Source organism: Empidonax traillii, unplaced genomic scaffold (genome assembly GCF_003031625.1).
Source record: "Empidonax traillii isolate 1590-97213 ecotype Southwest subspecies unplaced genomic scaffold, ASM303162v1 scaffold678:size492020, whole genome shotgun sequence".
NCBI classification, from domain to species: Eukaryota; Metazoa; Chordata; class Aves; order Passeriformes; family Tyrannidae; genus Empidonax; species Empidonax traillii.
The window spans coordinates 241,892-269,381 of record NW_020955871.1 but is presented as its reverse complement, the minus strand read 5'-3'; the positions used below and the strand labels follow the sequence as shown (position 1 = coordinate 269,381).

Sequence of the window (27,490 nt, the reverse complement as noted above, 5' to 3'; positions counted from 1 at the left end):
CACTCGGGACTGAGCTCCAGGGCAGAGGGACGAAGCCCCCGCCGTGCCCGGCAGCACCGCGAGGCGATGTTTCCCCTGTGGAAGGCCGTTCTCTCGGAGAGTCTCCTGGGTAGGTGGCGGCGGTGCCTCCCCGCGGGGCGGGGGGCGAGGGGCCGAGCTTGAGGGCACCGGGCGGGGGGCTGTGCCGGGACCGGTCGGCGGCCGTGGCGGGGCAGCCCCTGCGCGGTGTCCCGGGAGTCACGGACCGTGGCGAGGTGTCGCCGGTGAAACGCTCCTCCGCTAGAAATGAGTGAATAGTGGTCACTGCTGAGTGTTCTTCTCAGGGTTCTTTTTTTTTTTTTTTCCCTCTGGTGCTGGAATGCCTTTTGTCTCTTGGGTTAGCCTAGGATTTATTGCTGTCCCCGGCCAGGTATTCTGCAGGTATTGCAGAGCTGGTGCTGTGCTGCCCTGCACAAGTTGGGGCGCTCAGGGCAGACCCCGGCACCCTCCGGGCTGCGGCTCGGCTGCTCCGTGCGTCTCCTGCAAAGCGTGTGGAAACAGCGCAGTGCTGGCGTGCCTGGATGAGGTGTCTCCAGGGGAGACCGGCACACCGCTTTACTAGAAAAATTCCTTTAGCCACCAATCTGACTTTGAGGAGCCCTGAGACTGTGGGTGGACTGCTTATTTAGGCAGCATTGATCCCCCTGAACAGTAACGCTTTCCGAGGCTGACCACTCTTTCACTGAGGATCAGTGTCTAGGAACTACTGTCTAAAGGGGGAAAGCACTATTTTATTTTCACCATTTTATTTCCTGGGAAAATGTATTTATTTAACTTGAAATAGCAAATATTTCTTCACATAAAGTGGCTTCAAATATGTTTGATAGTCTAATGTGGAAGTATAAAATCGCAGTTTTTAAGTAATCTCCAGGAAACCTTACTGTTGAAAATACATGACAGAATTTTCTTTTTCTTTTGGGTGTTTTTTGGTGGTTTTTTGTTTGTTTGTTTGTTTGGTTTTGTTTTGTTTTTTTGTGTGGTTTTTTTTTTAGGCTACATTTCTTGGTCTCTTTACCATGCACTGCCACCGATGATCTACTACTTCCCTCTTCAGACACTGGCACTCACGGGCCTAGAAGTTTTTGCTGTTGCTTTCTTTTCTCCAATATTCTTGACAATTGGCCCTTTATGGAGGTTGGCTAACAATAAGTACATCTTAGCCTTTCTGAGATTGACTATGGTTGGTAAGTACACATTGTTGTGAGTTACAGATTCCATTTCGTTATCAAGGCATAAGAAAAAACCTTCCAAATTGCCTTGAAATTCAAATGATTACAAAACCAGACAACAATAAGAAGTTCTCACTCTCCCCATACTCATGTTTTGTTGGGATTTCTTTCTCCCCAGCTTTTATCTATAGTCAGAGGAATATTGCTTACAGCCATTGTGTTGGGTTACTGCATAATTAAAGAAAAATCTAATTTGACTTTTATCTCTAGAAGCTTTAAAATTAGTATGAGTCATGCCCAGTAGGAAACATGTTTTCAGTATTACACAGAGATCAGCAGAGCACGTGTTTTTTTTGTATAGCTGTTCTGTGTCTGTGACAATGGGTAGGGACGAGACATCATCTTGGGGCTATTATAAAAGTAATCTGCTATGAGTGAAGCATTCTTTTTGGTAGACTTAGTTTCTGAGGCAGTTTTTTTCTTCTAAGAATAGATTTTTTTAATTAAATCTATGTAGATGCCTGTAGCATATTAATGGGGTTACAGGCTTATCCTAAATATGAAATTACTTATATTGTTAGTTGCACAGGAAAAAAGTCTGATCATAAATTTAGGAAAAAGCTGCCCTGCTACCCACCCCACACGCTCCTCCTAAAACCAAGACTTGCTGGGATTCCTGCTTTGGTCTTCAGCTAACTGGTGCAAATCTTACCTCCTGTTGATTTTCTGAAAATTTGTTGGGAGAAGGTTTGGCATCTACAGCCACATTCAGAAACAAGTTATTGCTAACTAATTTGCATCACCTGGATGAACTCAGAGGAGGCGAGGGTCTCCACCCTGTGTAGACATGAAAATACTGCTGCTGAGTGATGTGTTTCAGAAGCAGCAGTTCCTGGCTCCTCATTTGTTAATCTAAAATGATAAGCAGGGAATCAATTTCTTTATAGTTTTCCTCTTTTTCTGTTAGAAGACAGAATAAGATCATCTTATTTACTTTCCCTGCATATTTTTTGAAAAGAATTCTTGTTCTTTATCTCTAGAAAGATACTGGAACTGAAGCCAGTTTGTTGGTGTCCTTGGTTTAGATGAAGAATAGTCTTACCATCTTTTTTTTCTACTCTTCCCATTATATCCATCCTAATACCTTTTTTTTTCCTGTAATAAGCTTTTAAGTGAGCAGAATCTTCTACTTCAGCTTCCTGCAGCAGTGCTCAGTGTATCTCTTTCTTCAAGATTTTCTAATTTAGAAACTAGTAATGAGTGTAAGCATTTAAAATTGCACCCTGCATTCCTTCAGATGTCATGGTGACACAAAATTTGCCATGTTTATTTAAGATTAGTCCTTCAGATCACCTTGCTGTGTTTACTAGTTCACTTTACCAAAAGAGACAGGACTCACTTAAAAGTGTGTAATTTTTGTCCTGCTAAGTAAAGAGCAGTGACAGGCTTATAATGCTCTGTAAAGTCTGTTGGTTCATGGCTGTTTGCTTCACTTGCATCACAAGCTCCTGAAAGTATTAACTCCAAATAAAACGTTAGCTCATTCAGTAGTAATCTGGGGCAGAGATGTGTAGTGTAGGTGGTCATAGAAAAACTCAGCAGAGAGACAAAAGCTGTGCTCATCCTCAGCCAGGGCTAACCTGAGTGTTGCTATATGCAAATTCCATCTCTCCTTTATTCCTGCCTGAACAGGAACTGTTCCCTCAATGACCATGTTCCCCTGCTGCTTTCACCTCTCAAACACTCTTAATATTGTCCACCCTTTTGCAAGTCTACACTATATTGTCTTCCAGCTCTATTGTACATACCCTTCATTCTCTCTACCCCTTGCCCTACAGTGAGCATTGGCATTTGGGGAAGACGTAAGAGCATGTTCCTCACCCTCTTTGTCTCCAGCAAGGAGTTTAGCAGCCAGTGGTAACCCTCACTCTTTACTTGCCTCCATGTTACAGGTTCTCAAGTTAGCCAGATGCCCTTGCACAGGCAGCATTGGGCTTTAGGACTTTCCATATATATCTTTTTACTTAGTTCTCATCACTTCATTTTGTCTCTTATGTTAGTTCTGTCCCATCATACTGTGGTGCTGTTTCTTCTGTTTCTCCTGTTTCTCAATTCTTCCTGCTTTTTTTCCCTCCTTCATACCTAGACACCTGATTCTCTTTTTGATCTTTTATTTCCTCCTCAGAAAGGCTATGGTCTTCCTCTGGGGCTTGTTGAACAATCAGGCAGAACAATCTACCCCATGCTCCACCCCATTCCACTGCAAATACTCAGTCCTAAATTTCACAATCAAAAAATCTGAAAATTCTACATGCTTAGCTAAAACCATATTTAGGGGGATTTTTTTGTTGTTTGTTTTTTTGTTTCTTTTTGCCTTTTCAGGAGGCTTTATTTTTCTCTAAAAATTTTAATTCCATAGTACTTGATTTTGTGTTCTATTTAAAAACAAACAGCAACCATCTATCACGTGGTAGTGTCCATTTGAATCTGTGTCTTCAGACAACACACAGTAAATCTGGGTGTTTGGATAGATATATTTAAGTTTTGGGTGTACTTGCTCAGCAACAAAAGGTGTGTCTGTTGTAAATTGGCAAACCCATGCTAGCTTTAATCAGGGTAGTGTAAGTGATGAAAGATTTGAAGAGGCAGGTTTATGGATTGCCAGTACAGTTTAGCAAAGAAATCTCTGTGCATTGAACACGCAACCTCTGCTGAAGTCCATACAAGAACATCTTCACTACGCATTGATTTCATTTTATCATGTTGGTGCTAAGCTTTGTATCTTTTACTGTGAGCAGAATGGGCAGGTAGACATTTGGAGGATTCCTAGCATGTGTTGTCAGAATCTGCAACTCCATTTCTGACCCTGCTTGCTTAACATCTCTTCAAGTTTGACTCATACTCACTTAGCAAATGGCTGGTAGCGTTAACAATGTTGTTTCTCCTGATGTTTGATGTTGGTCCTGGGCCAGATTTTGCCACACTGAGTGAGGTTACAAGAATGTATGTGATCCATAGTCACTTAAATTGGAAACCTGCTAGCAGAGTTTAAAACTGCTGATAAGGTGAGGTCAGCGTGCCGTGGGAACTGGCAAAGATGTGTGTGTGTGTGCACAGTCTTTCAGCGACTGGGAGAGTGACAGTTTTTAGTAATAAGATGACACAGGCTGGTAGTGACCACTCTGAAATCAAATACTGGGCCAGAGAAAGCCTTGTTCACAGCTGCTAAGGCAATTGACTGCTAATTCCTGAGCAATGTATGGTGACTACTCCCATCTCATTAAGGATATGGCTTTTGCCGCAGTGTACTTGGTTTTATAAGCGCACTTACTTTTAGAAGTACACTACAGCAAAAGCCATATCCTGTTTAGAAAAGAGCAGTCACCATACGTAAAACTTTATGGCTTCTGGGTTATGTAAGTGCACAGTTAAAGGAGTATCTGTATGCTTAATTATTTTATCCATATGTCCTATTTATGGAATCAATCACCATAAGTACTTAAATTAAGGCAATCACTGTTGGATAATTGCTTCATGTTATCTTTTTCCTTGAAAATGATAATTTCTATAAAGTCATATATACCCACTTACTATTCATACTTACATTTCTTTGCTTTGTTTAAAAATGGGTAGTGTCGTGTTTTCAGACAAATGGTGTACCTATTTAAATTACAGACAAGGTTGAACTAATGCACAGGAAATCCTTATTACCTGATCTCTATTGCCCATTAAAGCAATATCTGTCTGTGTGCATTTCTTTGCAGGAAGCTTAGCATCATACCAGGCACCAAATGCTTCAATTAGACTGTTCATCTTGGCTGTTGGTGTTTCTTCTTCATTGCTGGTTCAAACAGTAACATGGTGGTCAGGAAACAGTTTACAAAGGTATTTTCTTATGCTGATGGGATTGTACCTGACATTTCCTTATATTAAAAGGTGTTTTCTTACTTTTTTATCCCCTAGAAGTTAAGATTTTTTTCTTTTCCCCAAATGCCTTACTATTTCAAAAGCTGATTTTTTTTCAGGTTCATCAGGATATGGGGCTTCATGCTAGGCAAGATAGTGCTCCTTGTTCTTCGCATCTGGTATACATCACTAAACCCAGTCTGGAGCTCACAGGTTGCCAACACTGTCATTATGACAATAGGTTTTATAGCAGCAGTGGAGCGGATTTACTCAGGTAAGCAAAGATGGCAGTTATGAAAACATCCTAAAGTATACCTATCTATGTGCCACTGGGTTTTGATTCTTTGATTTTTTTTTTTCCCCCCCAGTATAGAGTCTGTTTTTAGACCTGATGCATGAGCTTTAGAAGCCATGGGGTACTTCCATCTACCCATAACATGTCAGAACTGGTATCACAATCCATACAAGCTGTAGTAAGTTGGTGTTGGAACTGTCAGCTAATTGCAGTGTCAATAATGTGACAGTAACACAAACAAAGGCATAAGCTAGACCAATAAAAGCAGAATGGTTATTGTCATTCCAGCATGAAACATCTGTGGTATTTCTGTTATTTTCTTAATTCAGTCTGCACTTTTACGTTCTCTGCCAGTGCATATCCTTTGACAAAGAAGGAGAGACAGGACAAAGCTGGGGAACAGCTGATGTGCCAAAATAAACAGAAAGTATTGGAAGAGTGGACAAGTTGTCCTGGTCAAAATTTGCCTGAGTTCTTGGCGTGTTTGGAGAGAGTATACAGCAGTGGGAGATGGCATAGGCAAAGCTCACTTAAAAACTGTGAAGGTGGTATTGCCAAGGAAGATAGCATGGTTAGTTAAGTTGATTAGTTAAGGCAGCTCATGTTGAATCTTCAGAAGCTCCTTCCTTCTCAGTATAACCTGAATGAATTAATTGAAAGATAAAACCTTATCCATGTGTAAGTGGGTATAAATTATCATCATGCATATTGTTTGTAGGCTTGCATTACATAACATAAATTAAGCCTGAACTTTCATCAGAATTTAGAAAGCGAATCTACTGCAAGAGATTAGGAAGGAAATATGTCTCCTTTGTGGATGACAAAGTGATATGTCTGTGCAATTAAATGTGCTGCTTTCTCCTTAGATGAGAAAGGATCTACAGTGCATGGAAAAAGGAGAAGGAAAGGAGTTTAGTTCTGGCTTATTTGGAAGTGTCGGGTTTTGTTCTTATCAGAGCTTAGAGTTTCAGAGAACAGAATCCTCTGAACAAATTCCAATAACTTTTCTGCTGATTTTCAAGGTCAGTTTAATTATTTAAATTCCAGTACTATGAAGAATAATCAAATGGGCAGGTTACCATTTTTGTACACTTACTGTGAGTAGCTTTTCCTGGCATACCTAGGATTGTTACTAGAGATTTTGAATTTTTTTTTTTTTTTTGGTGTTATCAATTTCCATGAATTATCAGATAAGTTAGCTTTTGTGCCTGTAATTTATTCTGGTAATTTTGTGACCTTGGCTATTTCTTTTTCTCAGGAACTCTTGCAATTGGAATTTGACAGTTTGCTTATCTGCATTTCTGTGCTCATTCTAGGTGGAGACAGGAGGAAACAAGAAGCAAACAAAACTGGTACTGTAGTTAGAGAGACTGCTTCCCATCCTTATTGGCTTTTATCTGGGGTTGCTTTTGGCAGCCTCATGTTCCTCACCCTATGGATATTTGGGGAGGTCTCATTAATTTCTAGATGGGCAGTAAGTGGACATCCAGATACAGGTCCAGATCCTAATCCACATGGGTAAGTGGATTTTTATTGTTATTATTTAAACAAAATAGTACTCAAAAGCCAGTGCTGTAGCGGAGGATGAATTAAAACTCAACTGGATGATGGTATAATAATTTAAATAGAAAAGGTGGGTACAAGATAATTCACACAGATGACTCCTAGATTCATTCTTGCTTTCAGATAACTCTGAGCATTGTGTCTAGACTATGAAATCTTAAAATTTTCTAATACAGAATTTTTTTTTTTCAGCCATAAAATCTTGATTTGTAACACTGCAAAACAATTTTTTTGATTAGGACTGGGGTTCATGGACTTATAAATGCAGTGCATCTATAATAGGCAGTAAATTAGTCTAGCAGTTGACTTCAGAGAGATGATCAGACATGCATGCAGATAAATAAACTATGTGCAATATTAAAAGATATACTTCTGTAGACATTTGTAGTCTTGATGCTGTATGTGGTTCACTTGGGTTCCAAAGCCCAGGAAGAAACCAGATTAGTTATTCTGACTCAACTATGTGGATTGGCAGATGACAGAGTTTATAATCTGGAGATGGTATACAAAAGAGCTACCCAAGACTGATAGCAATGTTAGATGTGTTAGGATCCCCTATTTGATGTGAATAAAATACTTGTGTTTGCAGTGGATTCCTCCCTCTCATTTTCTCTGAGTTGTTTTTGCCTTTTGTACCTAGGATTTCAGTGGGCTGCTTCTGGTGCTGAATGTAGCTCACTTATACCTTACAATAAACTGCTGTTATTTTCAACTGGATGTATTTTACATCCAGTAGAGACAAGAAAATATAGCAGGGTGTGAGGTAAAGACATTTTGTACTCAAATAAAAATCTGTTTGAAGTAAAAGGATTATAAAATATTACAAAACATCCTTGCCTGGATGTCTAGAAGTTTCTTTTTGAGTCCTAGGTGTTCATAAAATCGTATTAGTGCATAATTTCTTATCCCTTTTTGTTGTATTAGGGGTACAGTTCTGCTGGGCCTGGCTCAGGGACTGATGCTTTCATTTTGGAGCTGGTCTTCTGTTGTCAGTTTTGCCTGGTTTCTCATAGGTAGGTGCAAACCCTTAGCAGAATTTTTGTTTCTATTACCTTATTTCTTTTACTCAAGTCCTCTGACCTTCTACCACATCTCAGAAAATTGTGGCTAATCAAATCCTTCTTTTCTCTGTCACTGACTGTAGTATACCTATGTCTGACCCGTTGACTAAGGACTACAGGCCAAATCTCCAGGCCGTTGCAGAGCAGTGTTATTCTCTTCAGAGGCCTCTGTTAAGGTTCTGTTCCCTTGAGCAGCATTTCAGTTCTGACCCTCTGCATTGTACAACGTGTTGGGCTTGATGATCTTAGAGGTCTTTTCCAATATTAGTCATTCTCCGATAAGGCTGCCTGGAGGGTTGTGGGGTTAAGGTGACACAAACCTTTCAATTCTGCAAGCGGCAAAATAACTTGTAATTTAGTGTGCAGTTCATCTGGAGGCAAGCTTGTCTCCTGTCTCCTTAGTTGCCAAGATCTCCAGGCAGTAAAATAATATGAACATCAAAGCAGGCCTACTGGAGCAATGTGTTTGTAAATCAGTCTGCATACAGTGGGTCTTAGGTGGTGGGAAGTGGGATTCAAGTACTGGATCTGGGCATCCTTTTTCAGGAGGAAGGTATAACTATGCTGTGGAGCGAGTGATGCATGGAGCAAGTAGGAGATGAAATAATTCTGCTCCTGAACTGTGGAGAGGTGTGTTTTCCATGCTGTCTCAGCATGGATGGATAGATGCTGCTTGGTTTAATCTGTCATCCCGTCTGAGTAAAATATGGTTGTATAAATGCTGTCTAAAAAACCTCTAAATCTGCTTCTTTTTTTTGGCCTTAGCTAATAGTTTGTAGATCTTTATATAAAGAAGATAAAACAGGTCTTCCTACAAATGTTTGATAATAAATTGGGACTTACCAAAATACAGGGACCAAAGGAAATGATGACTTATGTTTTGGTTTTTTTCTCATTCATCTTCTGTTTTGGAGCACTTAAGAGTGCACTTTCAAGCCATTTTCCACAACCCTGAAGACAAGAAATAAACTGAGTTTCTCCTAGCCAGGAATCTAAAATACCAAATATCAGGAGTGTCACAGTGAAGGTACAAGAGTTGCCAGTGCTTGAACCAACAGTTGCCCAAATAATTTACCTTTTGGTGCAGTTGTTAGTTTTAGGGAATATGTGTGCAGGTCATAATGTGAGTATGAGCATCTGTTTTTTAATGTACACAGATTGCTAATTTAAAACGAGTACAGAATGGTTCTTTACTTCATTCAACCACTGTATTTTTAAATGCTCAGAACCTTGATGTATAACAGTAAAATATTAAAAGCATTTCTATGCATTAATTATCAGAGTGTGAAAGTTAGTAAACACTCCTACCTGCAGTAACATTTTAAAATGAAGTTGTCCTATAATAGAGAGCTTCTTTGGTTGTTAATATGCTCTTTGGGGCTGAATCCCCAAATCAAAGACAGTGTAGTAAACAAAAGATCTTGCAGATAGTAAAAGATTAATAGTTTTCTTGCCCATTATATCGTTATCTATAGGGAAAAAAGATCAGGGAAAGATATATTTGCTCTTCATATTAACTTGATTGATTCTTATGGTAAAGGAGGTTCATAACAGGCAAATCTGATAATCTCTTAAAGAGTGCATCATCCCTCTGTTGTGCTGGGAAAGCTCTATGTAAGAAAAACTGTTTAGTTTTGGCTCTTGATAATGTTTCTCTGCTGTCTTTTTGCTGCACTGTTTTTAGCTGAATAAGCAGTCTTTAAAAAAATGAGATGTTGGGAAAAGTTAAGAGACTGTCTTTGGCAATTGTGAAATTCTAGTGATGCAGTTTTCATGGCTGCAAAGCACAGTTATATTTCCCAGACTGTATTTTTTCATAGATTGTGGAAATGAATGTGGCAGATAATATGTCTGAGTCTTACTGTATTCTTTTCTATACCTTCTCAGGTTTGGCATCTTCAGCTGGTCTTCTTTATTTGCACACCTGGAGTGCTGCTGTTGCAGGCAACATCCTTGCTGTCTTTACTATGTCTGTGTGGCCACATCTAGCTGGACACTTTGTTAGCTGTCTGCATCCTGGGAAAGCCATGAGTACAGCCATGTTTGCCTATGTTCTTGAATTGTTCTTCTGCGTATGGTGTACAGCTTATAAGTTTGTACCTGGAGGAGTTTACATTAGAGAAAGCTCCCATCTTCTTTTAGGTACGTTTCTGATTATGAACAAATACAAATACACTTGCTTTAGCCTCAGCCAGACATGTGAAATGTATCTAGCATACGAAGGGTCTTTCCAAATGCTCAGATGGTGTTACGTTTACTATGGTAAGAGTTTGAATGAGAAAATTAATGAGATATGCAAAAAAAATTATATACTTGTTTCTTTACTGTTAGAAATAGTCTAAAATGTGGACAAAAAGTGGAATTCAGTTGGGGAAAAAAGACAAAGAGGAAAAATGTCTGATAACTCAGTACGCAACTGAGGAAGAGACCTGTTAATCAGTCACTCTTGAAACCTGACTGCAATCCAGGGTGTGTATGCACCTGTATGCTACCTACCCAAAGCAGCAGTATGATACCTCAGGTAACAAGGTAGTTACTGGGACCTGACATGATTCTGTGCATTATTAAGCCCTACTCTGAAGAGCAAAGTGTATCATCCCGCTGATCTAGGTCATCTACATTTGAGACTTGAGCTTCTATTCCTTGTGGTTCTACTTTATGTTTTGTGGACACACCAGCATGTTTGGAGGAATCTGATTGAGCCTGCAGTGTCAGAAACATGCAAACAGGAGAGGAATAAAAAAAATTGTCAGATATTTGCAAATAAGGAAGAACCGAGTTGAGTAAATATAAAGGCTTTAGCCAAATGATCACTTGTCGAGGGCGGAGAGATGGAAATCAAACCAACCCTTCCTGGTTTTGTCTCCAGAATTATTTTCTCAATAGGTACTAAAGTGTTTCAATAGCATATTTCACTAACTATATTTAAACGATGCCAAACATTGTCTTGGGCTAATTGTGTGGCACATTTTTAAAATGTGACGCATGAGCCTGTATTTTATTTGGACAAGATTAATGAATGCTGTGCTTGACTTGTTGCTCCACTGGTTTTAGATTTCATAACTGTTTTTGCAACCACTTTCTGTCACTCCAGTTTCTTACTGCCTATAAGCATTTCTTATATTACAGCAATGACATTAGGGATTTCAGTTTGTTATCTTTTGGGGAGAGTTCTGTTCCATTATTGCATTATTTTCTTTGTTCTCAAAGCACTCTGGGTTATCTGTAGAAACAGTATCTTAGTTAATTAAATCCTATTTTTTTAAGTTATATGAAGAAAGCATGTGGTAGAGGAGTGTCAAATGCTTTCTTGAGAAGAAAGCATGTGGTAGAGGAGTGTCAAATGCTTTCTTGAGAAAAGCTTTTATATAAAATCCCTCTCTGTTACTTCCTTTGAAATAGAGTTGTGATTAATTTACCTGGCATGATCACAAGGTAGTAACACAGAGATGGCCCTAACTTTCTCTTTAGTAAAATGAAATCTGTGGACTGAACCCACCTCAGCTGATGACACTACATGAGTTTAAATTCCATCTGAGAGTCCAGTCTTTTTAATGCCATCCCATTGCTTATCACAGATTTGCAAAATATACCATGAGACTGCCTATTTGTAGCTGTGCTTCTACCCTTACAGCTTGGCTTTCTGGCAAACTGGTTGTTTTCTTCTGGTTTCTTTCAGGTGCGATTGCTATTTCTTGCTTTCTCCTCCTGTCCAATATCCTGCCTTTCTCTTGCTGCAGTTTGGGTAGGGAGCTGCACCAGGAAAACTGACAATGGAAGTAAGATCATTGTATTCAAAATTTCTGTGCTGGTTTACTGTGATGTGATATAATGCTGAGGGTCAGATTCCTTTAATGGCTGTGAATCAGTCTCCCTTAGAGCAAGGTTTGTGTGTTCCCGCTTCATCATTGCTCTAGACCTTGCTTGGTTTGCAGACTTCCACTACAACTAATGTAACAAGTAAGGACAAGAAAAAATACTGAGTAATAGTTATTTCATCAGCACCTATAACTCTGAAGCAAAACATGGCTTCTATAGTTAATTAACTACACCACAAAGATTTTAAGGACATGTATTTTCTCCAGCAGAGCTCTTACCCCAATTCGTTATCCTCCCATATTTTCTTTGAAGGTGATTGGATCCTTTATCTCATAAGGACCTTGTACTAACTGTCTGAACTATTACTGAAAAGATACCTTTCTATTGCAATGCAGCAGTTAGTGTAGAAATAGTTTATTAGCTTTTAAAATGTATCTACGTGCATGTTTAGCTGCCTATTCCTGAAATGCAGAGCTGTTTCTGTTAGCCCTGGAATGCAAGAATACAAGTTTCTGCCATGTTAAAATGGCCTTCCAACTGCTGCAATCTGCTTATGCTGTTTTAGTACAAAGAGTCGAGCAATTGCTTTTGTAGTTCTTATACAAAAAACGGTGTTGCTTGTATCTTGGTGACAGAGCAGTTCATTTGTAGATAATAGGTGTCTACAATCATCGATGTATTTTTTCATAAAGCTGTTATTTTAAGTTTCTGTAATACATACGTGTAACTTAATTGCCCTTGTCCAGGTTGATTTCAGTAAACTTTGAAAACAGTGAACTGAGCTGAGAGTTGTAGTCAACAATAGGGCCTGGAAGGATTTTAGCATGATTTCTTTACCTTGTGGTAGCCTTTTTGACATAATACCCTGGAACTATACTGCAAATCAGTCTTTACTTGAGAATGCTGTCAATAATCTTATATGTCCTGCATTGCTACATTAGATATGGCAGTTATTTGCATTTGTGCTTTGAATCATTTTTGTTACTGGAGCCAGAGGTTTGTTGTGTTGTAACACAACAGCTGGAAGTTTATAAGTGTTGTATTTATGAGAAATGTTTAATGTGTTAAAGCTCTATGAAAAAAACTAATTACTTTTATTTTTATAGGTTTTATAATGTTATGTATTGGGCTAGATTTTCTAACAGGACCCAAGAAAGACCTTAGCTCTACCTTTGAAGTGAAAAGCAATCAAAAGCCACTATTTAAAAGGACTAAAAAATATATTAAACTATGTAAGTATAAAATTACTTCCTTTTTTCCCTGACTGTAGGGATCCTGTCTGAGAGAAAAGAGCAACAGTGTGGAGCTTTTTGCTCAGATGTCTTAGAAATGTGGGTTTTTTTGCTACTTTCAGAGACAGACTTGTAGTTGGTACTGCCCTAGTTCCAGTTTAAGGATGACATATTCTACTGGAGGAGCTGACTCACTATGATAACAACTAACAGAAGTTATTCCTGATGGAGTGTGTCAAATAGAGACCAAAAACCACGCAAAAACCAAAAGGTGCAAATGGATTGGATTCAACAGCATTTGTGGTTTCATTTCAGTGATGGAGGAAAAGGCCTCTCCGGATCTTGGGATTTACAATGTGTACACAAAAGATAGAAATAATTTCTTGACCCATTTGTTGTGTCGTTTTTGAGGCAGTTCAGTGTGACAGCCTTCCTAGGGCTGTGTGAGCTGGTTGGCAATGTGAGGGCACTTGGCTGGCCCAAGAGCTGCTCTGTAGTGTGACACCCCTCCTGTGTGAGGAGGAAGTCCTGCAAAGCCTGCTGTGGCTGACATCACAAATACAGTCTTGATGCCTTGCTGCATGTTCAGACCAGGCCTGTCCTCAGGAAAGTCTTGTCATCTTCTGCTTGTGAACTATGCCTAGGGATCCCGGCTTTCCAGACTGTATGTGTGGGATCTGCTTTTTTCCTTGGGTTTTGAAGAGAAACAAAAATCAATTGTTTGAGGGTTTACTATTTTTGGCTTTTAAACCTCAGGAAATCATATAAATGATGCGTTTGTTTTCACTGTTAGCTTGTTTTTTTCTGAGGAAAAACATCTGTCAATATTGTGAAGTTTGGTAAAGGAAAAAATTGGTAAATATCAGGGCATGCTAACCCTAGAGAGATCAGGATGATAAAGGTTCAAATTCCACACCTTTTCTTCTTCTGTGACTTTGGATCAAATCACTTGCTGTTTGTGTACATTTTTGCTGCATTTGGAAGGCAGAGACAATAGTACTTCACAACTTCTCAGGGCTGTTTCTGGAATCTTTAGGGAGGACTTTACTCTGTATATTCAGGGGCTGGAAGAATGTGGCTCATGAGAGTTTGTGTGTCAGAGACAGTGTGAACACCAGTTCAAGTGGTTTGAATATTGCTGCTCAGAAAGATCTCACAAAAGTGAGTGAATATTTCAAAATACTCCTTGTCACAAAGTACAGCCCTTGTTCAGCTAATCTGGTGTCATTGCCACAATACTTCATGTATTTCCTCAGCATGCCCAGACTTGCATTGTTTCTCAGCTTTCCCTTTAAGCACCTTTGTGTCTTGCAGAGTATGAAATTACTTGACGTGTGCTAATTTAAACTGCATTTCCTTTCTTCTGACATAATCCATTATCATATTTATTTAAATTTTACACAAAATTGTTCCAGAAAACTTGCGTTACAATAATTTCCCAAGTTCTTGAAGATATGAAAGAATAAACAGGAGTTACTGAAATCATTGTAGATAGCATATGCCGTTATGTAAATAAAATAACTGAGAAGGGCTTTGATCATCAAATTACAATGTGCCAAATGCTGAGAGCTCTTAAGTGTCCACTGTATTTATTTGGAAGACTACCTGAGCAGTGGGAAAACCCTGAATATGCTTTCTGTGAAGACAAAGTGCTTTTCCAGGAACATGTCAAACAAATGATCGCTCTGGAGGTCTGGCAGGGATCACATCTTTGATTTGTAAAGGCTTGCAAAGTAAACTAAATTTTATTCCACACATTGTATTAATATAAAATAAAAATTGTGTACTTCAAATGCATACTTGCAACACAGAGAGGAAAACACTGAGAAGTTTAGATGATCCTCTTACTCATCTCCTGTACCAAATTCTTCAGTAGATACAATTTTTGCGTAACTATTCCAGAGAGCTTTAGTATATTTTATCTATTCAACATGTTGTGTTTTGGAGAATGTAAGTGTATTTGCACAAAAACAGATATTCTGCATGCATTTAGATACTTTTAAGTGCACTGCCTTGGACTGGTGTTATTCCTGGATATGTGGAAATTTAAATGGACACATTTCTCATCTTATGAATAGCACGCCTTAGAATAACAGTGTAACCTGTTGTGTTTTAACTACAATAATGTTATTTTTTCTTGCTTTAAAAACGTAGTTTTTGTATTTTTCTATTTCAAGTCTTGTGGCTGTTTGTTGGTGTTGGTTTGCTTGGACTGGGTCTACGTTATAAAACGTACCAGAAGAAGTTGGGCCAAGGGGTGAGTAGTGTTTTTGTGAAAATGGGAATTTTCAAATATACACTAATATGTGCATGTGATACTTTAGGTGTGTTAACTGGTGCTGAAGAAGCCTTTGTATCAGTATCCAAGAAGTCAGCAAAACTAACACAGAAGTGAAAATGCAAAAATTTAGTTTGTAGATTCATATTGAACACGGGAAATGTTTGGGTCTTTGGTGGTTTCAGGTACTGCTGTGAAGGAAAAAAATATTCTGAAAAAATAGAGATGCTTGCCACATATGTTAAATTTGAACGTTACTTTTATAAATGAATTTGTTTTAGTTGTATTCAAACTTGACTTGACAATGCTGTTAGCAACCTGATCTCATGTCAGGGAAGTTGGAGCAGGTAATCTCCTGATGAAATAGGTAATCTCCTGAGGTTCCTTCCAGATGAAGGAGTTCTGTGCTTCTATATTTATATGCATAACTTTGAATTTAAACTCTCTGAAAAGTTGGTTGACCTGGATTAGACTTAGACTAGTTATGGAAATTGTATAAAAATCATAAGATTCCAGTTTTCTATCTGTCCAAAAATTTTGTATTGAGATGATCGTAACAAGATGTTTAAGGCTTGCAAAGTTTATTTTTAATAGCAGATTAAGTCTTTTATAATCCTGACATCTTTATTAGGAAAATATATTGGTTAAAACTTGTCTTCTTGCATGTCTTTTATGGCACCATGTATCTGATGATGTTGGCTGCAAAGCTACAATACATAAAAGTTAAACTGCACTTGACTTTTTTCAATTTATTTTTTTGAGGTTCCAAAAAGAGACTTCTCTGCTATGATCTGGCCTTTTAGATTTGCATATGACAATGAAGGATGGTCTAATTTGGAAGGATCAGCTAATTTGCTTAATCAGACAGGTAAGTATCTTTTTTCCCCCCTTCATTCATATTTGAGAGGGTTCATCTGAAGAGAAATAGGTATGAACACCTGCTGGGTAACTGAGTCCATTTTTACATTAATGCAAGAACCTGTGTTTAGTGTTTTTCTCCTGAATTGGTGATCTGTTCCAATACAATCATTTCTGTAAAAAATCCATTTGCAGAGGCAGTAACTTGCTTAATGTGTTTTTAAAAAGGTTTCTAGTTCAAGAAAACACTTGGTTTGTTATTTGAATTTTTCTTCTCGTAATGCTGATGAGTAACTTGTCTATAGAGAAATTCTTTGAACAAATAAAATAATGATAAATATCCTTTTAGATAAAATGCAATGCTTTGTAACTTCTCTGTGGGTTTTTTCAGATGTGAAGCATTATATAATGCTGAAAGGGTCTGAAATTAAAATGCTCTAAGCAACGAATACAGGCAAGAAACAAACAAGTCTGTTTCCACCACTGAATCAGAGCAACGTATACAAAAAAAAATAGCAACTGCAGCTTAGTTGTCATGATTTTACTTTAAAGAAGGGTGTCTAACCTCTTGCTCACGGACAGGATTTTAGTTGAAAAATTAGCTATAGGAAATTAAGAATATGGTCTCAGGATTACAGCTGCTGTAGAGCGCATTGAAAGGAGTCAGCCAGTGGTGCTTGTACGTGTTACTTTTTGGGATAACAAGAGACAGGGTAGACTGGACACTGCTGGTTTAAGACTTAAAGCAGCGCAGGAGATTAGGAAGTGCCCATGCTGCTATTTCAGCATTTGTTTTCTCGGCTCCTCCTATGGTGTGAGGGCACCACAGGACTTTCCTGAGCAGCTCGGGTTTGACAGACCCAAGCAGTGGGAAGGCACTGACAGGTGCTCCTGTGCAAGCCTTGATTTTGTGGCACAGATGCCCAGGAGTTAATGAAGAGTGAAGAGACTGATTTGAGCATCATTCACTCCATTGTCCCGTGAACCCAAAGGTTCAGAGGGCTGAGCTATGTAGGCTGTGTAGTGATATGAGAAAACAACCAGGACATTGAATGAATTGAAATTTGGAGCATTCTTGTACATTAGTAATTCCATAGTTCCTGTCTGGATGTTTATTTATTCTTTGCATATTTATTTATGAATTATAATGAATGCATTTATTTCTGGTGCCCATAGTTTAAATTAATGAATATTAGAAAAAGTGATTACTTGGTTATGTCCATTTCTTTGAGGTAATGAAGTATTACTTCCAGAAAAACCCCAATCTACTGTTAAGTCAAAAAGGCAGCAAATTCCAAAATATAAATTAATAAATCTTAACTCCAGATTGCAGAAAACAGTATTCTGGAGTTTTATGTTGCATTCTTATTGTTATATAAAATACTGTGTTAACGTTTCCAGAAAATGCATCCATTACTGCATTTGGAGTTAAGCTTCAAATTCTCAAAAGATTTGTTTTCTAAAGAAGAGTTCCTGATTTTGAGCACCACAGAAGAGTGGCTAACTGCTTCTGCATAGGGGTTGTCTTTAAAGTGTGGCAGTATGCATTCCTTGGGCTCATCTCTATGTTGGCATAGTTAAGATGCAATGTGTGATGGCTTTTGTGACTGGACTTTCTATCTGCCCTGAAGGGATCCAACATCAACCCTTATTGATGGTTTCTGTGATCAGTATGCATGCTAAAGGTGTAGAAGCAAAAACCTGTGAATCCACTTAAAAGTACTCAGAACTACCATTTTCCCTGCTGACATTGCTTTCACAGTGCTAAATAAGACATTCCAAAAGCAAAAAAATCTTCTGTGTCAAGAGTGGTGCTGGATGGAGTGGTCTTAATTCATTGCAGAAGGGCTGCAGATGAAGTTATGACTTGATTGCCTTCAGGAGCAGGAGATCACTCCAAGGGGGGCATAATTGCAGCAAGAAGGGAGCACTTTCTGCTGCAGCCATACAGATCTGCTGCTCAAGTGAGCCTGGATGGTTCAGGCATCCTATGGCCAGCTGGCAGACTCCCACCTTCCTTCAGGTCTCAGATGCCTTTCCTAGGTTCCTGGAGGGACTGCATGTATCCTGCAGTTAAAATATAGGGTCCTTTGCCCTTGACAAAACCACACTTCTGCAGGTAAACAAGGAGGGGCCACAGTGCCATGAGAAAATGAGGTGGCTGCCAACGGTCAGCAATTCACTGGAGCTGGGAACCCTTCTGTTACCATGCCTTGGGGCTAATGCTGGCTTGCTCTGGGCTGATTAATTACTCTGGCAATAACAGCCAGTTCCATCTTGCACAGGACACTTTAGAGCACAATAGGATTTGTTAGATGAAGGTAAGTGCAGATGTGCTGTGTAGTGCTTGTTCCTCAAGTTGAAAGCAGCAGAGTCGCTACTGTGCTGTTAATCAATGTACACAGAGTATCTCTCATGCTTTTGAAATGGCCTGCACTAGGTCTGGGCAGGCCACCTCTACTGTGCAGTCTCATGTCTCTGGTTATGCACCAGGGAGGAGCTGTGTCAAGCAGACACTAAGTATGCCTTTATCAGAGGTTGTGTGGCCTGCAGTGGCCAAAAGTTTGGGCAGTGACTTTCTTGACAACATTGGTCTGCCCTGACTGACTCCTGAAGGGTTTGTGTCCACCCTTGTGTAATCAAAAGGGAAATTACAATGTTATGTAGTCATTTAGTCACATTTATAGGTAACAGTTATAAATCTGGAAATATTTTCCTTTTTTCTGTTCCCTTTCTAGAAGCAGATTTTATCACTATTATAGAGAGTGATGCCTCTAAGCCATTCATTGGAAACCACGATCCAACAATGTGGCTAGGAGAAAAACTAGGATTTTACACAGATTTTGGCCCAAGCACAAGAGATCACACTTGGGGGTGAGTCATCTTTGCATGCACACTGACAGTAAATAGATGTAAATACACCAATACTATCTGTACTAGAACGTGAGCAAAGAATAGTTGGAATAATAATCCCCATAATCACTTGCTGGAGCTTGTCTTTTAGTAATAGGCTTTGATTCTTTAGCATTACAATGTAATGTAGGTGGAGTTTTCTTATTGTTTAACATGATCAGGTTTTGGTGCCTGTCCCTGTAAGCTACTTTGGTTTTGGTGAAGTAGAGAAAGGCATCCTGTACAGATTTGGAAGTTTGTCATTCTAAGTACTGTATCTGAATCCCTTTTCAAATTATTTTGTTCTGGGCTATGAGAACTTTTTATTTCAGACTTAAACATGTGATAGCAGTTGGAAAATGTAACTGCACGTGGAGGTATTTGAAATTTTGAATTCATTAAATCCAGGTTGGACTCTAGAGTGGGAAATGGGCATAAAAAGGCACATGTCTGACCAGAATTTTTGTGTCTGATTTTACTTTGATATGCCAGTTGCCTACCTTTCAATATCTTTGCCCTCTGGAAAAACAGTTGCTTATGGTGTGGCTTTTTTTTTTTTTTTTTCAAGGGGATATATAGATCTCTGTGTCAAATAGAACTTTCTAGTGATGTTGCAATGGCTATTTAATTATTGCCATATGTGAGGGGAATTTAGTAACTTTCCTCTTCCAGAGGCAGAATGAGGCAGAAAAATAATTCTCTGAAATTCTGTTCATGAAATATTTTGAAAAACCTGATGCAAAATGTCTAAACAGAAGCTGAAAAATTGAGACATCTCAATCTTGGAAGATGTATTTCTCTCTGCTTCTAATTCTAATAAAATACCTTTGAATTTCTAGAAGTATAAAATTCGATTTTGTCTGAAATACAGATCGTGAAAGGCTCCGTGTAAGAATTCATATATATGGAATCATATCTCTTAGTGTAGGAATTATATTGGTAATACAGTTTTGGACGTGTACTTAAGTAGTATTTTAGAGGGAAACCTAAATTCAAAAAATCTACTAGAGATGGTTTATGTTCTGGTCTGATGGTTTGTGTTCAGTAACTTAGTCTTTGGCTCACATTTATCTGCTTGGTTCACACCTGTGATGCTTGTGAACTACAAAATGTCGCTTTTTGCCTCTTCTCATTTAGGATTATGGTGCTGTCAAAGTATCCAATTGTAAAATCGACCCATCACCTCCTTCCGTCCCCAGAGGGAGAGATTGCACCTGCCATTTCCCTGACGGTCAACTTCACAGGGAAACTGATTGATTTCGTTGTCGCCCACTTTGGAAATGAAGAGTGTGTATTTTATTTCTTGTTACATATATTGTACAAAGTCATGTAATGTAATTTGTGCATTTCTGAGATTTCTTTTGTACCCTCTAAATATGCTGCTGTAATACTGGCTCTAGCAAGGCATACCTGAGGAAATATTGTGACATAACTACAGGTTTAAAATTTTAAAGCACTTTTTAAACAGGACAAATGTGTCATGCAAAACTCAGCTGAGCCTGCTCTCTGAATTACTGGAGATTTAAAGATATAATTCTAAAGATAAAGCCACAACAAATGATAGGGTAGAGATGCATCTCAGTGCAGGATAGCATCCTTCTGACTTTATGAATATGGAATAGATCTATTATATTCCACAATGAGTGAAGATAGATGCAGTTACAGATAGATAGTGTTAATGGAAATATGATATTTATTAAAACAAAAAGTGACAAATCTGAAACCTCCAAGAAAGGGCAGTGTTGAAACAGCAATAAAAATATCCATCAGCGTTCCATCTGACTGTATGCAAGTGGAAATACAAAGTCTGATATCTGGATTTGGAAAGGCAAAATTATACCAATACTCAAATATGTGATGGAAGAGAATAAGGTGTATATTTCAGTTCTTGAAAAACAACATTTTGATTACTTGTGTGTAATGAATATTATTAAGAGATAGTTTTGTGAATGCTCCATGTAGCTGTATTTTCTGTTGTATTTGCTGCAATATCTAGTGTGCTTGTGGCTATGCAGTAGGATTTGGAATTTTTTAAAAAATTTGTTATAATTCACGGAGAGGAAAATTTATGGGTAGGGTATAGAATATAATAATGCAAAGAAGCTGCTCAGAGAACAATAAGTATTCTCCTTACCCCATTTCCTTCCCCAGTGTAGAAACTGTGCTCAAAACCTACAATTTGTTTATAAATTTCCCGTTCATTAAACAAATACAGTTAAGAGAAATCACTCCCAATTTGAACTCTAGAAAGGAATTTCATTCTGTGCCTCACACAGGTGATTAGACTTGCCTGTCTGAGAAACAGTTTGTCAAAGCAGATGAAAACAACACTGTATTTCCCCCTCAGAAGGAGATGAGATAAAGATGAAGGAGAAATTGTGAGGACACATAGGGGAAAGGAGTGCAAATTAGATTGTGTTTTTCAGGGGAATGAATTTGTAATTAAATGTTGCACACAACTGCTTGGTTTTAATCTTTTTTTTTTTTTTTTTTCTTCTACTGCTTAGGATGACAGAGACTATAGAATACTGGATAACTAGGGATGGTTTAAAATACTGTTTTTAAAATGTGGAAATATAACCATGCCTATGTCATTTAAAAGATCCCATCTTCTGCAGAGGTGTAATTCTGGAAAGAACAGCTAGCTGAACAGACAATTTCACATATACCTAGAGTCAGGCTTCTAATTAAATGTTTGGGGTTTTTTAGTCTGCTGGCTGTGTGCTCTTTCTCCCTAATGCATTTGCTTCAGTCAGAAATATCACTATTTAGAAAGTGTAGCCACACTAAAATTCTTGTTTTCTCTTGGGTTTACAGATTTCAAAATCAGCTGCCTTTCTCAAAAGTATTTAGCCCAGCCTACCAAAACATAGAACACAACATGATGTACACAACTATTTTAAGTTATAAATATGAAGAATCATAGAGAACTGTCTTTGCATTGTTTTATGACAAACCCAAGGACAAGGAATGGGATTCACTGCAGTATTTTACCAGGCTCCACTTATGCTATCACCCTTGGTCATGTATAAATTTCATTAGGGATGGAGAATACTTGCCAAACAGAATTATAAGTTAATGGGATGATGTAGCTCAAGTCATATTTCATAAATTATGTGAACCAGACTTTAAGGCTGTGTTTACCATGATCTGTTCATCATAAAAGTTTTGTTAGCATGTGAGCTCTTTGTTATGCATGATACTGTGCACAGTTAAATTTTAAGTGCAAGCATAGACAGAGCCTCAGATAACCAAAGCACGTATATTCACATTTCCTAGTGATGAGATCAGTATTAAAAACAAAACAGTAATAGAAAATGTTGGTTTTGTAACGGTTAGAAAGAGAACCTTAATTACATCTACCATGATCATGTGGCTTTTATCAAATGTAGCAATAACTTTAAATCACTGAGCTTGCTGTAAACTTTCCTTCTCTCTAATGCTGAGCAAAAAAATGGTACCAGATTCATTTGTGGCTTACTATGTCATAGCACAATGATTCAGAGCTAAAATGTATATGTGTTAAAGTCTTTTCCATTTCTTTCAGAGAGGACTTGGACAGAAAACTCCAGGCAATAGCTGTTTCAAACCTCTTGAAGACTAGCTCTAAGCAAGTTGTGTTTCTAGGATACATCACTTCAGCTCCTGGATCCAGAGATTATACTGAATTAATAGAAAATGGAAATGTCAAGGTAATGTAAAAATACTGCATCTTTAGAGTTAATATATATTGGAAATAGTATTTTAAATTGATAACTTAAAAATAGACGCAGAAGAAAATACATGCACATGTTCAAAAAAAGAACAAGAGGCAATGTACAGTAGCTGCCACAAGGAAAATGTCATTTAGATAACAGAAGGAAAAAAAAAGTCAGTTAGGGTAGTCAAGCACTAGAACAGGGGCCTGGTGAAGCTGTGAAATCTCCATCCTTGGATATATTCAAAAGTTACCGAGATGAGGTCCTGAGAAATCTGCTTGAAATTACGTTGACCATGGGGTTAGGTGACCTCCAGACAACCCTTTCAGCCTCTAATTCTGTATTTCTTTTCTTTTAGAACTTAGCTCTGTATTTGATTTTCTATCGGGAGATGTCAAAAAGTTATGTGATTTGTCTAAAAGATTTGTCTTTCTGTCTTATTACAGTGTTTTAGGCAAAACTTTTTTTTTTTAGCATGTTTACACATTGGTCCTGTTACTGATTTAAAGGCTATCCAAAGGAAAACTTGCCTTATTTGTTTTACTTTTTCCCCCTTTTGCTTCCAGGATATTGACAGTACAGATCGTGACAGATGGTGTAGCTATATTATGTATCGTGGAGTAATAAGGTATGCTAAAGTGGATCATTTATTCATTGGTTTAAATATCTTAATGGCAATCAGTTTTATACTCTTCTGTAGGTGATTGTGGAAGACTTTTATATCCTAAACAATTATGTATTGTTAGATAAATCATGAAGTAATGTGAAACACTGTATCAGGATGAATTGGTGTATTTCTGAATACAGTTGCAAAGACAGGTTTCATCCTTCTGTGTAAAATATCTTCAGATCTAGTCTGCTTTGGTAACATAAAACTATATTTTTCCAAAGCTCTGGCTTTGCAGCTTCTACAATGTGAAGGCTAAGCCCTAGTTTGTGTGTGACAGAGAAGCTAGACATTTTGAACTATGATTGTAGAGCTTCTTGAAGCAAAATGCTGATCTAATCCAGCCAATCTTTATGCTGAATTTAGTAGAAACTTTAACTTTGTAAGCCTATATTGAAACACTTTTCTCTGTTAGCATCTATGCATTCCATATCTTTCAATACCAAATTGCTTATAAATCATTCTCTTGGTGATGTATGTACCAGAATGGAATTAAACTTATTCTGAATAAACTGTGTAAATTCTGCAGTGTTCACAGGAGTAGAACCTGTAAACTTGATTACTATCTTAACAGTATTGAGATAAAAAAAAAGGGTAATAACCCCCTCATATGCAATCTTAGTGTTTCTTATTATTCATTCCATTGATGCTTGAGTTGCTTTCTTGAATATTAAAATCTCTTCAATGAAAAAAGTTGGTGAGCTTATAATTCTAAAGGTGTAATTTTAAAAATAAATTTCTAGGTGTAGAACTTACTGTCAAACACTTAGGGTTTTTCAGTTTTTATACTTGTGACATTGTTTTAGGATTGTGTTTATGGAGCACTTTCAGTTTTTTGAAGGTGATATTCACAGAAATGGAAAATTATGCTGACAAGTTTAAGAATAACTCCAGGGCTAAAAAAAAAAAAAAATAATAAAAAAGATACATGCATTGAGAATGTGGTGAAATTGCCTTGAGTTTTTTCTCCAAACTAACTCTTCTTGTATTTGATAGGCTGGGTTATGCCCGCATATCTCATGCTGGTTTAAGTGATTCAGAAGTCCAGATGGCCAAATTTAGAATCCCAGATCACGTGGATAGCTATGCTGACAATGACAGAATTGTCACTGACCCCAGCCAAGTTCCTGAGGACATCCATTTCAATCCCAGGTCAGTGTATCTCATAAGAAATTAAGGGGACAGTGTATGTGACATCTTGTAAAACAGAAGTCTAGGAGCAAAATTCTTCTTAAATTGGGAGGCACTGATCAGTACCAAATTGAAAAGATAAGAGGCAAGAACTTCTGATTTGTAATTCCTTTTTTTTTTTTTTTTCTATTGACTTGGCATACACCTTGGGAAAATCAGTCTGCTGTGTCATAGCAGATACTGAAAGTAATGCTTATTTACCCAGGCAATTAATTTCTGAGATTGCTTGATAGGGGTTTTTGCCAAGTGGTGTGGTGACTCATTTTATAGATTATGAAAGATCTCCCATGTTTTTTAGCAGTTCAGAGGATTGGGATCTTAATACACTGTTACTTAGAACACATAATACAATATATACATTAAATACTATTTGCAGAAACGTTTTAAAATATATCACATAACTGGAGCAAAAATTAAAGAGGATGCCTGAGGCAGTACATTACATGTATTGAGAAACAAAAATGACTAGTTTTAATGTAAAAATGTTATTTTTTTTCTAGAATGCTGTCATTTTTCCACTGGTATTGCATAATGAATAGAAATATGGAGGAAGGTATTTAGTCTAATATTAATATCAGTGGAAGAGTCATGAAGTTTGAGATGTCTCTCTGTGGCAATATCTATTTCCAGCAATGCCATATTTACTACCTCTAACATGCATAATACAGAGCATGTTACTTTCTTATATACACCTAACAGTTGAGCTTACTCTTTATTTACCACTCAGTCTCTGGCTTCCTGTTTAAATGGGAGTTTACCCAGGCTTTTCCACATGATGAAACTTGCCTAAAGTTAGGCACATCTTGCCACATTACTTAAAGTTAGTATTCACATTCAGATTTTTCTCAGGTGATTTCATCACAGTCTTGTCTTTCTAATTTTTATGTTGTCTTATAAGTAGGAGAGGTATAGCCTGTAGGAATAAGTTTAACTTTTTCCAGTCAACTGTAATTCTTCAGAAATACAATGGCACTGCTCTTAAATGTTACTTAGCACTGATATTTTGAATAAGTGCTCCATTTTACTTTTGCAAATCTATCTACCATAATAGTCAGTTGTCAAACCTTTCAGATTTAAATATGGTGTAAAAAATTACAATTTTCACCATAATTTTCAAAAGTAAGATGTGCAATATTAACAACAAGGTTGACAATTTTGATACCGTGGGGGTTTAAATTATATCTCCACTGAAGTCAGGACTAAAAATTTAAAGAGCATAAGATTGAAGTAGATAAATGCACCAATCACCTTTGTCAGCTGGAGTTCCAATTATAGACTGCCTAGGGCATTAATGCAATCAGTGTAATTAAATGTCTCCACTATATTCAAAGACATCTAGTGAGAGAGGGTACATAAATTATGATTTGCATTTAAGTAGAATTGAAATAAACTATCTAGAACATTCAGAAGTAGTGTAGTAATTGTATGATTTAACTGCATAGGTTAAATATTGTTATAATAGTTTTGTTTAATATTTTTCTTTAGGTTTGGATCTTATAAAGATGGACATAATTATGAGCATATTCACCACTTTCATATGAGCACTCCTAAATATTTTAAACGGGCAAATTAGAGAGAAAATACATACTGTTGGGACCAGCAAGAAAGGTTTGTTGCTTGAAGCCAAATTGGCAGCCAAAAAGACTATGTTGCTTAAGGATGAGCAGTTCCCATGCTGCACAACATTATGAATGTCTCTGTAATAGTTGGTGACTCTTCTCTTTAATGAGTTGCCATCACTTTGAAAGAGGAAAGACACCTGCATTTTGACAAACTGATATCTACCCAGACCAGACACCTGTTTTGTATGCAGCAAAGCAAGGGTGGGAACTTGCTTTGGCAACAACTTTTGTGAAGGTATCCTATATCCTGCTGTTTCAGAGTTTAATGTGTCTATGCACCTTTTTTAAGGTCCAGATATGACCCCTTTACTCTCCTGGGAGGTCGCTGGAACAGTCATGGGCAAGGAATTTCAGCAGACTTACACACTTTTTTGATGACTGAGGCAAAGCAAAATAATGTGGTAGTGTAGGTAACCTGTTGATATTTGCTGCAATTTGTAGTCCTGCTGCTATTGGAACAAAAAGCTTGGCCTTAGGTTTTTCAAAATAGGAAAAGGTCAGTTTTTTAATTGGGAGATATGCTGTAAGTATGCGTTTGAAGTGTGTGCATTTTTGACTTTCTCAAACAGTATTTACATCTGCTGCTATTCTACATTCTGTTCTTCAATGAGTTTTATTAGAACAATTTGTGGATGATTGATGTTCATAATACTGGAGAAAAGGCAGTGACTTCTACAGACTTCATTTTTTTTTAGCTGGATATTAGACTCTTCAATGCTTTTACAAAGGGAAGAGTGAAGTACCTCTGAATAGTTATTTTTGTAAGACACTTACCTGAACACACTGCCAAAGAATTAAATACAATTGTCTCAACATAACAAGGTTTCTGAGAAGGGAAAATAGTTACTTGTAACTTTTATTTTAAATGAACTGTAATAAACAAATAAAAAAAGCATTGTTCCTTTGCTAGCATTATACTTTATTAGAACTAAATAGAAGTGGGACTTTTTTGACCCAGGCAGTGAATTCCCTGTTATTTAATGCACATGTAAGACAATGTAAAGTGTTGTCTTCTCAGTGTCTCTTCACAATGCCTTTTACATTTGACTCCTGATCTTTCGGTATATGTGCAGACCTTCCTTAAACAATGAGGACATTTTCCGTGTTGTCCAAAGAAACTTTCCTGATTGTGAGAAACATGTTAGATGATCTGTTTAAGTGACCCACTCAACTTGAAAACCGCATTTGTGATTGTGGTAT

At 37.6% G+C, this 27,490-nt stretch overlaps 1 protein-coding gene across 1 annotated transcript; it reads left to right on the top strand.

Moving 5' to 3' along the window:
- Window positions 1–27,205, top strand: CWH43 (cell wall biogenesis 43 C-terminal homolog). Its single transcript, XM_027899619.1, has 16 exons — window positions 1–109; window positions 1,032–1,223; window positions 4,973–5,093; window positions 5,234–5,388; window positions 6,726–6,927; window positions 7,897–7,985; window positions 9,921–10,175; window positions 12,959–13,084; window positions 15,262–15,341; window positions 16,125–16,230; window positions 18,959–19,094; window positions 20,250–20,399; window positions 22,660–22,804; window positions 23,377–23,438; window positions 24,474–24,629; window positions 26,154–27,205. Exons 1-16 carry the CDS (start codon window positions 67–69, stop codon window positions 26,239–26,241), a joined length of 2,106 nt encoding a protein of 701 aa, XP_027755420.1. The 5' UTR covers window positions 1–66; the 3' UTR covers window positions 26,242–27,205.
- The last annotated feature ends 285 nt before the right edge of the window (window positions 27,206–27,490 follow it).